Source organism: Lutra lutra, chromosome 2 (assembly GCF_902655055.1).
Source record: "Lutra lutra chromosome 2, mLutLut1.2, whole genome shotgun sequence".
Taxonomy (NCBI): Eukaryota; Metazoa; Chordata; class Mammalia; order Carnivora; family Mustelidae; genus Lutra; species Lutra lutra.
In genome coordinates this window covers 62,146,360-62,162,349 of record NC_062279.1, presented here as the reverse complement: position 1 = coordinate 62,162,349, position 15,990 = coordinate 62,146,360, and the positions used below count along the sequence as shown (strand labels likewise).

The window sequence follows — 15,990 nt, the reverse complement described above, 5'->3', positions numbered from 1 at the left end:
TTCACAGATACTAATGCAGGCCTATGAATCAGTTTTTATAAATATTTATCAATAGGCTCACAATGTAAATATCATAAAATATTTCTTTTTTTTAAAGACTTTTTTTATTCGTTTGAGAGAGCATGCGCCAGTGAGAGCAGGAGCAGGGGGCAGAGGCAGAGGGAGAGGCAGGCTCCCCGCTGAGCAGGGAGCCCGATGTGGGGCTCAGTCCCAGGACCCTGGGATTATGACCTGAGACGAAGGCAGATGACCAACCAGTTAAGCCACCCAGGCGCCCCAGTATAGTGAAATATATCTGGTAATGGTCGATCATCAAGAACAAGAGACGGAACATGCTGCTCTGTTCTGGCATGCCCTTCCAGAGCCTGTGACTGGCCGCAGTTGACAATTCTCAGGGGTGATGCGGGCCAGTCCTGCTTCGGAAAGGCAAAGCACACACATTCCCAAGCGTGTCCGTGCTGGGTGCCCATCCCATTCAGATCTCCACCTAGAACCAGACTGATAGCTTTTAGGGACTGACTGGGTGTGGCAAAAGAGAGGGAGGGACGGATCCAAAAAGCTTCTGCAGCTTTTCAAGTGGCACTTGAGGGGCCCTGTTTTCAGGACACATGGAGGAATGGCCCGCTACCCGGTGCTTATTTTGTCAAATAACGCCCCCCTTAGCACTGCCTGCCGCTCCCGGGAGCCTCACCTCGCTATGATTTCCACGTCTGTTGTGAGCCCACGGCAAACGGGCTGTGGGTCCTTGTTCTGGCCTCTGAAGTGAAAACGGGTGGCTGCTAGAAATGAAGACAGCCTGCCAGCAGAGGAGCCGGCAGAGGAGCCGGTGTAGACAAGGTTTGGGTCCCAGCACCGGCCGGGTCCTCATGCCTCTAGCCACTTCACCGTGACTGGATGGTGTTCTTCCTGCTTTAGTTACAGTAAATATTCATAGTTTTAATAGTTTTCTAAGGCTTGTGGAGGGAATTGGCGTTCTTATGATGCTTCAGCTTCTTAAGTGTGTGACTAATACTTGAAAGAATTATTAGGAGACTTCTTTATTTTTTAATTGCATCAACATGTTTGGTATGTGACCCAATTAATTCATTCTAGTTGTGAATGTTATTGGAAGACCCTGTGCCCTCTTGACCTCTCCTTATGATTATGACTGGTGCCCTCCTTTGAAGCACCATTTTGATTACACACTTAAAAGGAACCACTAAAGTATCCTCTCATCGCTGCATGGCTGAATGGCCACTGCTTGCTTGGGTTCAAGGACAGTCATCTGAGAGTGGATCTGGTGTCCTCAACAGCTCAGTGGCCAGGACCTCCCTTTTCGCCTCCCCCCCACCATTCTGCCCCTTCCTGCCCTCCCCGCCCCCCACCACCAGGGTTTTAGTCACATGGTTCTGCTTTCGTAAGACTAGCTGTTCTCCCTGAGACTCAAAGAGCTGTGTTTTAACAAACAAAGATAAATCAATAAATGGGCCTTATCAGTGTTGGGATTACAGGCAGGTGCCTCAGAACAAAGAGGACTGCGATCCCCCCGCCCATCATCCTCCCTCCCCCCCAGACACACTTGTATTGGTTTCTGCTCATCCTTAGATTACACTATCTGGCAAATCTGCATTCAAACAAAAACTGATCCCGCCCACTCACCCAAACACGGGTGGAAGCCTGTATCTGGGAAGCAGTTTTAACTACGTCGTGGGAAATAAAGTTCTCTCTGCTGAGGTCTCTGTCCGGCGGTCTGAGCATTTTCATCCACGTGGATCTTATGAAAAGTTTTTTCTGCCATTTAATTATCACCACATGGCATTGGGTTCTATAAAGCAACATCTAGTGTGCTTTAAGACGGTCCACGATCATTTACCGAGGTTAAGGACAAGCTGTCAACTCAGTAAATTGTCTTGTTCAGAGCAAGACCTTCAAAGGCCTCTTAGTGGCCCAGACAAGGGTCCTCATCAGCATGTCCTTTCACTCCTTTTTGGTACTCTCTCTGTCACCCATCTCCCTGTATCACTGTAAAAGTTACGTTTGTGCAGCCCGTTACAGTTCCTTGAGAAGAAATACAGCTGAGAAAATCAGAGGGAATCCTGTGGATGATGATGGGAAAATAAGAACTGTTATTTAAGAGAACAAAAGGATGTATTAATGTCCACACATCTCAGTCGTGGCTGTGAGTTATGTACAGGTCATCCGTGGCACTCATCACTTTCCCTAATAGGATGAGACCTTCGGGGAAACTTTGGTCATGCCCTCCTGCCTTATGGAGTTTTATGTGGAGTAGCGTCTGTGTCCACTGAGGTTGTACCACAGACAGGCTGGCTTATAGTAACAGTGGAAATCTATTGTTCTCAGTTCTGGAGACCAGAAGTCCAAAATCAGGGTGTCAGTATAGTCGGGAAAGGACCCTTCCCTAGGTTGCAGACTGCCTACTGTTAGCTGTGTCTCCACGTGGCAAAAGGGGCAAGAGAGTTCTCGGGGGCGAGGGGGGGCGGTGGGTGGGTAGGGAGAGGGGTGTCTCCCCTTTAAGAGCACTAAGCCCATTCATGAGACTCACCCTCACTACCCAGTCAGCCCCCAGGGCGTGACCTCCTAATATCCTCAGCTTGGGCATTAGGGTCTCACATATGAATGGGGCGGGCGGGGCGGGGTGGGGGGGGACGACGCACATCCATATCAAGTAGGATGCAGCTGTCATCACCAAGTCTATGAGATTAGGTTCCCCATGAAGGATTTGACACTACCCAGAATATAGGGCAAAACTTTTCTTCATAAGGGTGCCTGGGTGGCTCGGTGATTTAAGCCTCTCTGCCTTCGGCTCAGGTCATGATCTCAGGGTCCTGAGATCGATCCCCACATCGGGCTCTCTGCTCAGCAGGGAGCCTGCTTTCCCACTCTCTCTCTCTCTCTCTCTGCCTGCCTCTCTGCCTACTTGTGACCTCTCTCTGTCAAGTAAATAAATAAAATCTTTAAAAAAAAAAAACAAAACTTTTCTTCATAAAGGACAGTGGAAGTATATTTCCTTCAAGGAATCGAACTATTTGTTTTCCTGTTAGAATCCGGTGAGGCGCTCTTTACTATCCCATGGCAAGAGTGCGTATGTCTGGGGTTTTAACAAGCCACGCAGCCATTCGCCCACTGAGAGACTGTTGAGTACCGACTCCATGCTGCGCGCAGTGCTAAACCCTGCGGCCAGCCTGCTGGAGGGTCTGGTTGGCTGACCTTTAGTGACAGAGAGAGAAAACACCGGAGACTTGTCTCGAATTGGAATCCATTTGCCATCACAACTCTCAAGAACAGCCTTCTTAGAAACCGGAAATGAACACGAAGACCAGAGGTTACTGGATCTTACTGGCAGTTACCAGGCACGTTCTTCAGAAGGAAGCCTTTGTTAAAGTCCTGATGAATGTTGACTAAAATAAAATTTGTTCACGATGTCTTGTTTACCCCTGATGATGCTTTGCTCTTTTGGCCCAGACACAGAAAAGATAGTACTAGAGGCAGGAAATGGATTGCCATCATGGAAATTCAATGACCAGCTTTTCCCGTGTGATGTGTGTGGGAAAGTGTTTGGCCGACAGCAGACGTTGTCTCGACATCTCTCACTGCACACAGGTGAGTCAGGAACTCACGCGGATGCCTTCCGTACTCTGAATCACCAGCTTCTCTCTTCTCGGGAGGTTGAGTTTCTCTAAGAGAGTTGTAACAGGAAGTGGTGGAAATGTTTCTATCCTGACCTTTCAAACCACGTTATCTGGCACGTTCAAAGGCAACCCTGGAAAAGGGTTTTATTTGTATTGAAAGGAGGATTGATGAGGAAAGAGACACACGTAGGTGTATCCAGGTAAAATTCTGGAACTCTAAGAAACATACCGGTCTCAGGGTGCAGGGGCTGGGGCTGCACCCCATCTCATTGGTTTCATCCTGACGTGGTAAATGGGAGCAGCAGAGGGACAGAGCAGCTGGTGGGAAACAGTTGCTATCTTTACCTTCACGTAATAGTAGAGAAATGTGCTTGATTCTGCGTGTTGCAAAAGGGAAGGCAACCAAATTAAGAAAGGATAAAGGAGGAATAAATAGTAACTTAATTAATGCAACAAAAATCAGTTCCTTCTCCCCCGGGGAGAAAGAACCGTACTTTATCTGCATGGTGGGGCTCCATACTGAACCCCACCAAGCCCCAGGCCACCAGCTCTTCAAATGTGGGGGACCATCTACGGTAAGAATGATGATGGCTTACATTTTGTTGGAGGAAAACCTCATTCCTCATTCTTCGCTGTGAAGTAGATAAGAATGGTATTTTGTAAAGCCAAGCCCAGTAATACAGAGGAAGAATCAGGGATAGAAAATGCAGTTGCTCTTTGCTTTTTCTGCCACCGTTGGCCACCTCTATCTGCACCACTGAAAGCAAAGCCTGCTCCTTTTACTATAATTTGCTTGATGAATCGAATGAATTCAGAATGCCACTCTGCAAAGAGTTCTGAAACACTGTCAGTTTTATGAGGTTATCATTAAGAAATTAATTGCAATTTTTAATTTTATTTACATAAAATGAAAATTTCCCATTCAATTATTTCACATGAGTCATTTTTCCCCCCTTTGATTTCATTAGTTTTTGATGTCTTGGCTGACCTAGGCCTGGAGCTTAGGGAAAATGATGGGGCTTCTCTTAACACCAGACTCAGGAAGGCTGTGTGTTCCATTCCCCTCTCCCCAGCTAAGCACCCACCCTCAGCTGACACTTGGAAAGCATGTGCGCGCGCACACATGCACACACACACACACACAATATTCTTTTAGCCCCTGTGGGCCTCCTCTGTCAGGAAGAGGGACCTGTGGGTGTCTAGGAAAAAGCAGATGGTCCAGTTGCCTTGGGACCTGACTTAATCTTTGATGGCACTCGTAAATACAACAGTGACTTGCTGGATAAAGACTTTTAGATACTTATAATACCTTGGGGTTCCCCTGGTCCCCATTTGAAGTGAGATCTGAGCCCTCCTTTCCTGGAGAGCTTTAAGTGGTCGCTTGCAAGGTGTTGGGTGTTCATTTTTAAGAGCAGTTTGGGTTTTTTCCTGTCGCATCCCCCCCCCCCCCCCGCCCCGCAGAGGAAAGAAAATACAAATGCCACTTGTGCCCCTATGCTGCTAAGTGCCGGGCAAACCTGAACCAGCACCTGACTGTGCACTCGGTGAAGCTGGTGAGCACGGACACGGAGGACATCGTCAGCGCTGTCACCTCTGAAGGCAGTGATGGGAAGAAGCACCCTTATTATTACAGGTGAGCGGTGAATGGAACCGTGCCCAGCTTTCTCGAACACTCCCCGCCCAGGTGGGGATGTGTGATGAGATGCCTCTTCTCATTCATGGTTCAAACCTTCGTTTTAACGTTGGCTTTGCTTAGACTGAACCCAGAAGCTGTGCTGACTCCTCTCTTGGCCTGGGTGGCCCTCGTAGAATTAATTAAAAGGGAAATGGTCTTGGAGGTGGCTCTCTGGGGTGGAGCTCTGGAGAGCGACAGGGGTCTGGGGGTTATTAGCTTTTTGGTTTGTGCAGCTGGGAAGTTTCCACCTTTGTAATAGCACCTTGCTGCTACCTGAGAATTGTCCTACGGAGAAAAAGAGTAGGAAAAATAAATCTGAAAACTGGGGAAATCGCCCTGAAAGCATTGCATATTTTCCCTTGGTCTTACTTTCTTCAGTACCTGGAATTTTATGTTTCCCTTCCACATTCAACCATGAATCCGTATTTGATTTGGTTGCCATAAAATCCCCAGGGTCAGCATCTTGCCCAAGGGGCAGACTGTACAGATTGGCGGAAACTTGCTTTTGCGTGAAATGTCTCCATGGATGGGTGGCTTCTATCAGGAACTGTCCCAGACCGGACTTGGTCCTGTCTGTGGTGCCATCCGAGGACCCCTGTGTGCCTTCAATGGCTGCACCGAGGGTTTCCAGAGCCAGAGAGAGGCTCACTGGGTGTGCTGGGTGCCCTGAACTCACCAGTGTGCCAGCACCGCTCATACCTTGGCAAAGCTGCCCCACATCTCCTTGCCCAAAGGAATCAGTAAGGTGAGGTGTGGCATCTGGAATCTGTAATATTTAATTAACTTTATGATGATTTAGCATTGTTATGGCATGGATGGGATTGTTGCATTATGCCGGCACTTAATCCGTTTGGCGCGGTGACCACTGCAGAGGCATCCCGAAAGCCGAAGAAGTTTTTCTTTTCTTTTCTTTTTTTTAAAGATTTTTATTTTATTTGACAGACAGAGATCACAAGTAGGCAGAGGGCAGGCAGAGAGAGAGAGGGAAGCAGGCTCCCCGCTGAGCTGAAAGCCTGATGCGGGGCTCAATCCCAGGACCCTGAGATCATGACCCGAGCTGAAGGCAGAGGCTTAAGCCGCTGAGCCACCCAGGCGTCCCCCCCCCCCCCCGAAGAATTTTCTAATGCAAAACCTTTTGGTGGGAGAGAATACATGTGTATAAGAGTTTGGTTTTCTAAGTGGACCGCAGAGCATCACTCTTCTCTCTCCTTTTTTTTTCTTTTTTGTCGTCCCCTCATATAGTTGTCACGTGTGTGGATTTGAGACTGAGCTCAATGTCCAGTTTGTCAGCCACATGTCACTCCACGTGGACAAGGAGCAGTGGATGTTTTCCATCTGCTGCACGGCCTGTGACTTTGTCACCATGGAGGAAGCAGAGATAAAGGCTCACATTGGCACCAAGCACACAGGTGACCATCGCTGTCAGTCCTTCTCTCCTCCATCCTCCCAACCACCCCAGAGTGCTTTCCCACCTGGCAGACGCGTCCTCCTTGCAGGCGACACGGACCTCTCCTTCTTCCGAGGGAAGGACTTGCCCAGGGGAGCAGAGCCACGTTGCCCAGGGTTCGCCTCATTTAAGGCTCCAGCTGTTCTGGTTAGCGTCTTCCTTTTCGCGATGTTGACACTGTCACTTCACCATGCAATTATCATCTCACAAGTGATGGCTACAGACGACACCAGGGTGGAGTCATTAAGTGAGAATGAGGAGGAGCCTCTCCACTCTCCCCTCCACCCCCCGCATTTGGTGGTGCTTACAGATTACAAGTTGATATTCCCAACCGCCAGCCCTGGGGATTGGGTTAGCCCCTCACGTCATTGGTACTTGAAGGATTTGGGGAAGGGGAATTTCCCAGATAGTTGTGCTGACCACGTGCTCAGCCCAGAAGGAGCTCTGTGTGCATTAACCAGCCGCCTTGGCTCCGTGGTGCCAATAGCAATAAAAGCTTGCTTTTGTTATAAGTTGAGCAGCTATGACTTGGAGGTCTACAGAGAGCCCTTATGCTGGGTGAGAAGGTGCCATTTTTTACAGTCGGTTATCTGGCTCTAACCACATTAGCTCCGTGGGCAGCCGGTGAGCTGGGAAACCCAGGTCAAAGACAAACTAAATTCAGCATTTCTGGAGTGGCTAATGAAGGGAAAGGCCAACCTCTCTTCCATTTCCACTGGATTTTCTGATATTCTTTTTTTTTTTCCTCTTTTCTGTGACTCTCCCATTCTTCTAACCCTCTCCATCCCAAGTATGCCTAAGCCCAGTCAAAAACCTTTTCCCCAGCCCTCTACCACCGCCCCACCTCAAGGAAACCATAGAAACCATAGTGGCTGGAAAGCAGTTGGATTTAGAATCACTTAATTGTCATCGATGGAAACTTCACATTCACAAGTAACCAGTGCAAACACACTCAGGGCCACAGGGAACACAGAGATCTTGTTCCCTCTGAGGTGGTGGGGCTCCTTGTCTACCCTAGGAAGAATATTCCCATTTGTTAGCACAGACAGCCAGAGTGAAATGCATTAAAGAAGTTGCTTTTTTAATACAGTAGAAGCCTTTAACACTGCTGCTGTTAGGGAATAAGGTTATAACCTTTTTTTTATAGGCTTTTTTTTTAGCCAGGGAAACTAACAGAGTTTGTCTTTTTTTTTTTTTTTTTTTTCTGTAAAGGCCAGATAGTGAAAATTCTAGGCTTTCAGTCCATACAGTTTCTGTCACCACCTTCATTGGAATGAATTGGAACTTGAATGTAATGTAAACAATACACAAAAAAGTGGGCCTGGCAGTGTTCCAATAAAACTTTATTTACAAAAATAGGAGGCCAGATTTGGCCAAAGGACCCCTTTTAGAAGCTAATGGTCTTCACAGTGAGGGTTTCTTGCATGTTGTTGCTGGTCTGAAGTGTTTGAATTTGACCCAAGATATGTCGATTTAAATCCATTAATTAATAAGCTGTATAATTACAAAGTTATGATATATAGCAGTATATAGGCTATGTGATACATATTATACTATATATCCCTGAGAATAAGAAGCTTATCTAAGTTACCATTGTCTTTTGAGCACCTGGGCCAGTGCCTGGGTCATGTAAGTTGGGAGTAAATGTTTATCTGGTGAATATCCATTCATGTGGAAGCACATTTACACACATCTGTGTGTGCTAAGCAAGAAAATTATTCCAACATGGCCCTTACTGAACCCTGAGAGTCTACTGACTTAGGCATATCATCTACTCTACATGGAAGAAGTTACTTGGGATGGAGGGAAACACACTTTGAATTCTAGATCCTAGTTCTGGACCCCATGTTACCATAAATAGCTCTGCAAATGTAGAAACTCATGTAACTCCCCTGGGCCTTCAACCATTCCTTGACTTTTTGAATGTGCAGGAGGTGCCCAACAGGCAGAAGATTCTCTGATTCTGTGGATCTTGTTCTCTGACGTGATTCACCTGTCATAGGAATGGGCACTTTTATTTCAGTCCCCTGGGAAATCTGCAGTGCCTTCTTGTGCTAGACGTGAAGTCGGGATCCTCAGGATGAGTGTTGTCTCCCACAGAACCCATGGACTTTCTATATTCCTTCCTGGCTACTCTTACCCAAGGCACACTTATGAGCTGTGCGCTGAGTGGGTGTCTGAGGAACTGCCCTCTGTTTAGGTAGTTTCTTCCCAGTGACCCCTCCTTACCCTCTTCCTCCCATTCCCTGGCTTCTTGTGTCTGCAAAGGACATCAGCAAGGGGAAGATTTTCCCTCTGGTGCTCCCAACGTCCTCAACGCAAATTTCGCTGCTGTGTTTAAATGTTGCAATAATAGCATTGAGGAAACTGAATAGCTGTTTGGAAAAGACAACCATCAGTTCTTTACCTCACATTGACACCAAAATAAGTATCAGACAGCTTACATAATCCCCCTTAACAAATCAGCCCTAGAAAAGCTTGAAGAAAATAGAATGTTTATCAAACTTCCAGAGCGAGGAAGATTTGTGAAAGCTTAAGTGATTCGAGAAATAGCAAAAGAAAAGAATCAAGAGATTTGATGCATAAGACTATCTTCTTCTATTTGCAAAAGAAAAGGAAAAGAGAAGGAAAACAAAACCAAAAAACCAGTCTGAAAAATGTGTTTGTGAAAATGACAAAGGCTGATATATTTACTGCATAGAAAATTCATATAAACTGGAAAGAAACCCCTTTAGGTCTCTAAGTGAAGAATTTACAAAGGACATAAACAGTCAGTGCACAGTAAAAGAAATAAAAGCTAACCATTTGACATAAGGAAAAATATTCGACCTCTCTAGTTATCAGATTAAAGCTCAAGAGTGTCTTACATTTCACCGATTGCAGTAGAAGTGTGTTTTACCAAAAAAAAAAAAAAAAAGAAGAAAGAAAGAGTGTTTTTTACAACATTACCCACATTGATTGGATGCTGCTGATATTTTTATGGCCATGACCCTACAGAGTGGAAGAACTTTTGAAAACTACTTAAGTAGTATAGACCAAGAGGCTTGAAAATGCCTACCATTCAGTAATCCTTCTTCTGGGAGTCTAGCCATAGGGGGGAAAAAAATCAACCAATGGAATATTAATTTTCTTTTAAGTTATATATGATTTGTGACTTTCTTTTTTTAAGAGTCGTGTATTTAAGAGTGAGCGCATGTGCGAATGAGCACAGGGAGGGGCTGAGGGAGAGAAAATCCTGAAGCAGACTCCCTGCTGAGCACAGAGCCTGGCTCAGGGCTGGATCCCACCACCCTGAGACCTTGACCTGAGCTGAAATCAAGAGTCAGCCACTCAACCAACTGGGCCACCCAGGCACCCTGAAATACTAATTTTCACTTAAAATTTAATTTTAAGGAAATATTTAGGTAGTGTAGGATAAGTCTACCCCATGGATGTGACTTTTTTTTTTTTTAAAGATTTATTTATTTGAAAGAGAGAGAGAGCATGTATGCAGGAGCAGGAAGAAGGACAGTGGGAGAGATAGGGAAGCAGACTCCCCACTGAGGGGGGAGCCTGATTTGAGGCTTGATCTCATGATTCTGAGATTATGAACTAGCCAAAACCAAGAGTCAGATGCTTAACCTACTGAGCCACCCAGGCGCCCCTAATACTGTCATTTAAAACCATTAATTCAGAGTTATTTTCATAAATTTTCTGAGAGCCAACTATGTGCCTCATATATAAAACAGCATGGGAGAATACAAAATGTCAATGATTGTTTTATTTATAAATATTTTGTGTTATATTTTATAATAATAATAATGTATTCTATAATGCTTACAATGAGCCAGGCATTGTGCTTGGTCTTTATATATAAAAACCCCCATAACCAACATATGAGGCTGCTGATATTACACCCATTTTTAAGATGAGATCATTGAGGCACTGAATTAAATCCCTTGTCATAAGTCATTCAGCCATTAAATGATACATTGAAGTGGCATTCAAACTCAGGTATTCTGTGGGTACCTGGGTGGTTCAGTCAGTTAAGCATCTGCCGTCAGCTCAGGTCACAATCCCAGAGTCCTGAGATCGAGCCCAGAGTTGGGCTCTTGGGGAGTCTGCTTCTCCCTCTCTCAGCAAACCCCGCCCCCTCCGCTTGTGCTCTCTTGCTCACTGCCTCTCTCTCTCAAATAAATAAAATCTTAAAAAAAAAAAAAAAACCACCTACTCAGGTATTCTGGATCTGAAGTCCTTATTCTTAACTACAATGCAATTAATGGCAACAATTTTAAAATAAAAAAATAAAAAGTAGTACATTGAAAATGTAACAGTGTTTATACTGAGGCAGCAAGACAAGTGGTAATTTTTATGGTCTCAATTTATCATTTTGTGCCATTTTCGATTATGAAATATTTGGGTATTTTTCCAGTTCTCTTGAGCTGGCTGTCCTGATGTATGAGGTTGCATTACCTGTGCACAGATGTCCTTCACCAAGAATCTTTGTGCTGCCGAAAGGGAATGACCTCTTGTATCACAGTGAGCCATAGACTGAGTTGGCAAGGGCACCCTGGCTCCCTCCCTACAGAGCAAAGGGAGATGAGGATTGAGAGCAGAGGAGGTAGTGTGGGGTAGGGATTACAACAGGAGCGGACTGGGCTACCACCGAATCTCAGACTGGCTGCCATGGCACCTGTATATTTATACATTGATTAATTTAGGCAGCTCTCCCCAGCTCTCCCTTAAGCCTGAGGGCACTGGAAGCTATTGTTAAAGATGGTAATTAAAATTACAGGCTTTAACTCTAAAAACTAATTTAAAATAATCACTTGCAAGAGTCTATGGATGAGACCCACCTTAGAGGATGGATTTGGTGAAGCAGTAGACTCAGGGCCCCTACTGAGCGTACTCTGTCGGCAAAATGTGACTAACCTGGTTAAATGTTTAGATAAGAGACTGGCAATGATGGTGCTAGCTTTCACTAGCGTCCTTGTACCAAAGGGGAAGAGGGGTGTGTCTGTGCTTTAAAGGCATATTCCCTCCCTCCTTGTGGGTCAGTGAGTGAGGTCACATAGTGTCTTTCCAGGAACCTAGTTCAGTTCTGTTAGGAGCGAGGTTTTTAAAAATTGTAAACTGAAGTAGAGTGTTGTCTTCCCTGCACATAAGTGCAGTTCTGCCAGGAACAAGACTTGGAAACATTGCAAGAGGGTAAATATTTTTTCCTTCCTCTTTTTAAAACCTTTTTTTTTAATTGGACAAGGTAATTTATGGTCACTCTCGAAAATTCTGAAAACCAAATAAAAGAAAACAAACATACTGCTGATAATTTCACACACTACCTGTCACCACCATGCAGCTTTGTTTACTTCTGGACTTTTTTATGCCTGTATATAATATATGACTTTTTTTTTAATCTACTGATAAAGAACATTTCATTTCTAGAGTTTACAATCATTTGATTACTTAATTGACTTCTTTGAAGGGAGCTGATGCACAGTCTCCCCGTATTTCCTACCCTAAACTTAAACAATGGGGTTGCTTCAGTCTCATTTGGGGAGAATTAACATCTTAACAATATCAAGTCTCCCAAACCATGAATAATGTAGAACCCTCCAGTTATTTGGGGTGCGTAATGTACATCATTAATTTATTAGAGCACACACACGTTCAAGTAATATTCTTCCATTTCATAGGTAGTGTAAGAACCTCCCTATAGCATACTTCCCTGTCTCCTCTCCTAGCCTTTCTGCTATCACTGTCATATATTTACTTATTTATGTTACAAACCCTATGTGACATTATTCCTTTTTAACGAAATTACTTTCTCTTTTAAGGAGATTTAAATAAGAAAACTCAGATATTTATCCACAGATTTGCCATTTCCTGGACTCTTCATTCTTTTGTGTAGATCCATTTTTACATTTGCTGTCATTTTCCTTCTGCCTCAAGAATTTCTTTTAACATTTTTTGTAACTCTAGTCTGCTGGCAATGAATTCTTTCCACTTTTTGGGTGGGGAGGGAAGCTTCATTTTTGAAAGACATGTTCACAAAGTATGAGATCTCAGATTGACAGCTGTTCCTTTCAGCACGTTGAAGAGGGTGCTCCACTACTTCTCGCTTGCAATTGTTTCCAGTGAGAAATCTGCTGTCATCCTTATTTTTGTTCCTCTACACAGAATGTATCCTTTTTCCTCAGGATGCCTTTAGGGATTTTTTTATCACTTTTTTTTTTTTCCTACATTGCAACTATTTTTTTTTAATCGTGTTATGGTAGTTGCCATATAGTACATTATTAGTTTCTGAGGTAGTGTTCCATGATTCATTGTTTGCATGTAACACCCAGTGCTCCATGCCATATGTGCCCTCCTTAATACCCATCTTTGGTTTTGAGCAATTGGATTATGATATCCCTTGGTATAGATTTCTTCATGTTTCTTATGCATGGGGTTCATTTTGCCTCTTGGATCTGTGGGTTTATGGTTTTCCCCAGTTTGGAAAAGTTTTGGCCTTTTCAGATTTTCCTGCCCTTCCCACCCTATCAGGGACTCCATATTAAGCTACTTGAAGACATCCCACAATCCACTGATGCTCTTTTCATTTTTATGATTCTTTTTTCCCTCGGTTTCACTGCAAATAATTTCTATTACTATTACCTTCAAGGTTCACTGTTTTTCTGCCATGTCTAAATTGCTGGGAATCCCAACCAGTGTATTTTTCATCTCAGGTGTTGTAAATTTCATCTCTAGAAATTTGATCGGGAACTTTTTTATATCTTTCATATCTCTATTTAACTTTTTCAGTATATGGACTATAGTTATAATAACATTATGTCCTTATCTGCAAATTCTAACAACTGTGTGAGTTCTGGGTCAGTTTTGACTGGTTAATCATTCTCCCCATTTTAGGTTGTGTTTTCTTGTTTCTTGGCATGCCTGCTAATCTTTGGATGTCAGACATTGTGATTAGGCTTGCTGGGTGCTGGATATTTTATATTCCCATAAAAATTCTTGACCTTTGTTTTAGGATGCAGTTAATTACTTGGAAAATTTGACTCCTTTCGGTTTTGTTTTTGTGACTTGTCTGGCCGGTCCGGAGCAGTAGTCCAACTAGGACTGATCATTACCCACTTCTAAGAGATCTTCTTCAGTTTCCTACCCAATGCCCTGGGAATTGTGAGTCTTTCTAATCTGTGTAGTGGAAACAGCAGTGTTTTCCAAGCCTTTCACATGGCTTTTTTCCCTCCAGCCTTGGGGGGGGGTTTCTCACACATGTGTTCTGATCCCTACTCTGCTGAATACTCATGGGGGACCCACTGCAGGTCTTTGATTTCTTCCTCTCTACTGATCTCCCCACTCTGGCACCCTGCCCTGCCAAGTTCAGCCATGTTGACCTCCCCAGACCCTTAGCGCTATCTCCTCAACTCAGTGAGTCTGATGGGCAGTTCCCCACCCCTGCACTGCAGCCTGAAAAGTAAACTCTCAAGGCAGAAAGTGGGCCACCTCTCTTCTCTCTTATCTCCCAGGGATCGCTCTTCAGTGCCTGATGTCCAATCTGTAAAAACTAATTTGGGGGAAACAACAACAACAACAACTGTTTGATACATTTTGTCTGGTTTTGTTTTGTTTCGGTAGCAATGGTAAACCCAGTCTCTAACACTTCATCTTGAGTGGAAGCATTAGTCTCCTGACACTGGATTTTAATGACTGGTTTACTCCTGATTTTGAGGGAGAGTGCAGTCCATGAAGAGCATGGATCCTGGAGTTGGACCAACTGAAATCTCTGCTCCACCACTTCCTAGCATGTGACTTAGGCCAGGTTACCCTGATGGTGCCTCCCTTCCCTCATCTGTAAAACAGGAGTGATCATAGTTGTGTCTCACTGGATTTTTGAGAAGAGAAAATGAGATACTGTGTTTAAAGCATGACAGAGTTCCCAAGAACCACAAAGTGTCATCAACATAGATGATGGGGACCTTGGATCCCAGTAGGTGCACCTCGAGAGCTAGGAACCTCACCCTGTGTCCTCTGAGTGATGAGATAGCCACGAGACCCCCCACCCCACTCCTAATTGCTCTTATTCAAGGGTTATCATCTCCTAAATAACAGACCTGGGTTTTGGGGGGTTTTTTGTTTGTTTGTTTGTTTTTTCAGGAGAAGACCGGAAGACCCCCAGTGAATCAAACAGCCCCTCTTCCTCCTCCCTCTCAGCTCTGAGTGATTCAGCCAACAGCAAAGATGATTCAGACAGCTCTCAAAAAAACAAGAATGGGAACAACCTGCTGGTCATCTCTGTTGTGCCTGGGAGCCAGCCCTCAGTGAATAGTGAGGAAAAGCCAGAGAAAGGTAAGGGAGACAGTGCGTTGGCCTGCTTGAAAATAAGCCCTGGAGGGGAGTGATATTGGAAAACAGACAGTAGGCCTGGGAACAGTATAATGCTGTTTGTAGTCTTCTGAATTATCTGCATCCAAATATGGGGTGGCTAGATGGGCCGTGTGACATGGATTCTGGAGCTGTATGTTTAACTCCTTTTGCCATAGAGACGCAGGGAACGGTGCCTGAGAGGGTATAGCTGGGGAAGAGGAGAAATAGGGGGCTGTCTGTCCCCCTCCAGCCCCCTCCCATCCTTCTGCCCCATGCACCCGTACACCCAGCTCCCATCCTTCCAGGGTTCGAATGCGTTTTTTGCAACTTTGTCTGCAAGACGAAGAACATGTTTGAGCGCCATCTGCAGATACACCTCATCACCCGGATGTTTGAGTGTGACGTGTGCCACAAGTTCATGAAGACACCCGAACAGCTGCTGGAGCATAAGAAATGCCACACTGTCCCCACCGGTGGGCTCAAGTAAGGAAAGCAAGTACAGAACCTTTTACTGTGTTGTTATTAAACACCCTTCCCCAACCCTACCCCACCCCCTGCCCTGAAGGTTTTGGGGTCATGGAGAGGTAGAGCTTGGCATTGGGCTAGTCAGTCAGGCACCACCTCTGCTACCTTTAGCCGGATGTGAACCAGACCTAGTCCCCAGGGGGTCAGCGGACACAGCAGGAGAATCCATTTCACAAATTTTCCAGGATTCCTGGCGAGCCAGCGTCGTGTTGGAGCAGCTCAGCCCGCAGGGCTAGACTCATCCTCCACTGCTTGAGTTTGGTTCCGACTGGAGCGTATGGACTTGGGGGTCAGTGTCCCCGAGTGTAAATCATTACACTCTCACGGCCGTCACTGTCTCTATTTTTTTAGATGATTTCCCATGTGCCTTTTAA

The 15,990-nt window shown here is 45.0% G+C and overlaps 2 protein-coding genes across 2 annotated transcripts in view; one reads left to right on the top strand and one right to left on the bottom strand.

Moving 5' to 3' along the window:
* The window catches only part of ZNF827 (zinc finger protein 827), a 165,220-nt gene that overhangs the window by 142,078 nt on the left and 7,152 nt on the right, over nucleotides 1-15,990 (top strand). The window contains exons 10-14 of the mRNA XM_047717575.1: nucleotides 3,463-3,600; nucleotides 5,091-5,262; nucleotides 6,547-6,713; nucleotides 14,882-15,073; nucleotides 15,397-15,574. Of these exons, the coding sequence (XP_047573531.1) occupies nucleotides 3,463-3,600; nucleotides 5,091-5,262; nucleotides 6,547-6,713; nucleotides 14,882-15,073; nucleotides 15,397-15,574 (847 nt within the window). The remainder of the gene's footprint in view (nucleotides 1-3,462; nucleotides 3,601-5,090; nucleotides 5,263-6,546; nucleotides 6,714-14,881; nucleotides 15,074-15,396; nucleotides 15,575-15,990) is intronic.
* Nucleotides 6,379-15,990, bottom strand: part of C2H4orf51 (chromosome 2 C4orf51 homolog) — a 79,689-nt gene continuing 70,077 nt past the window's right edge. Inside the window, exons 8-10 of the mRNA XM_047717568.1 lie at nucleotides 8,981-9,126; nucleotides 6,777-6,968; nucleotides 6,379-6,657 (exon numbers count right to left, since the gene is read on the bottom strand). The gene's annotated coding sequence lies outside the window, so the exon portion shown is untranslated. The remainder of the gene's footprint in view (nucleotides 6,658-6,776; nucleotides 6,969-8,980; nucleotides 9,127-15,990) is intronic.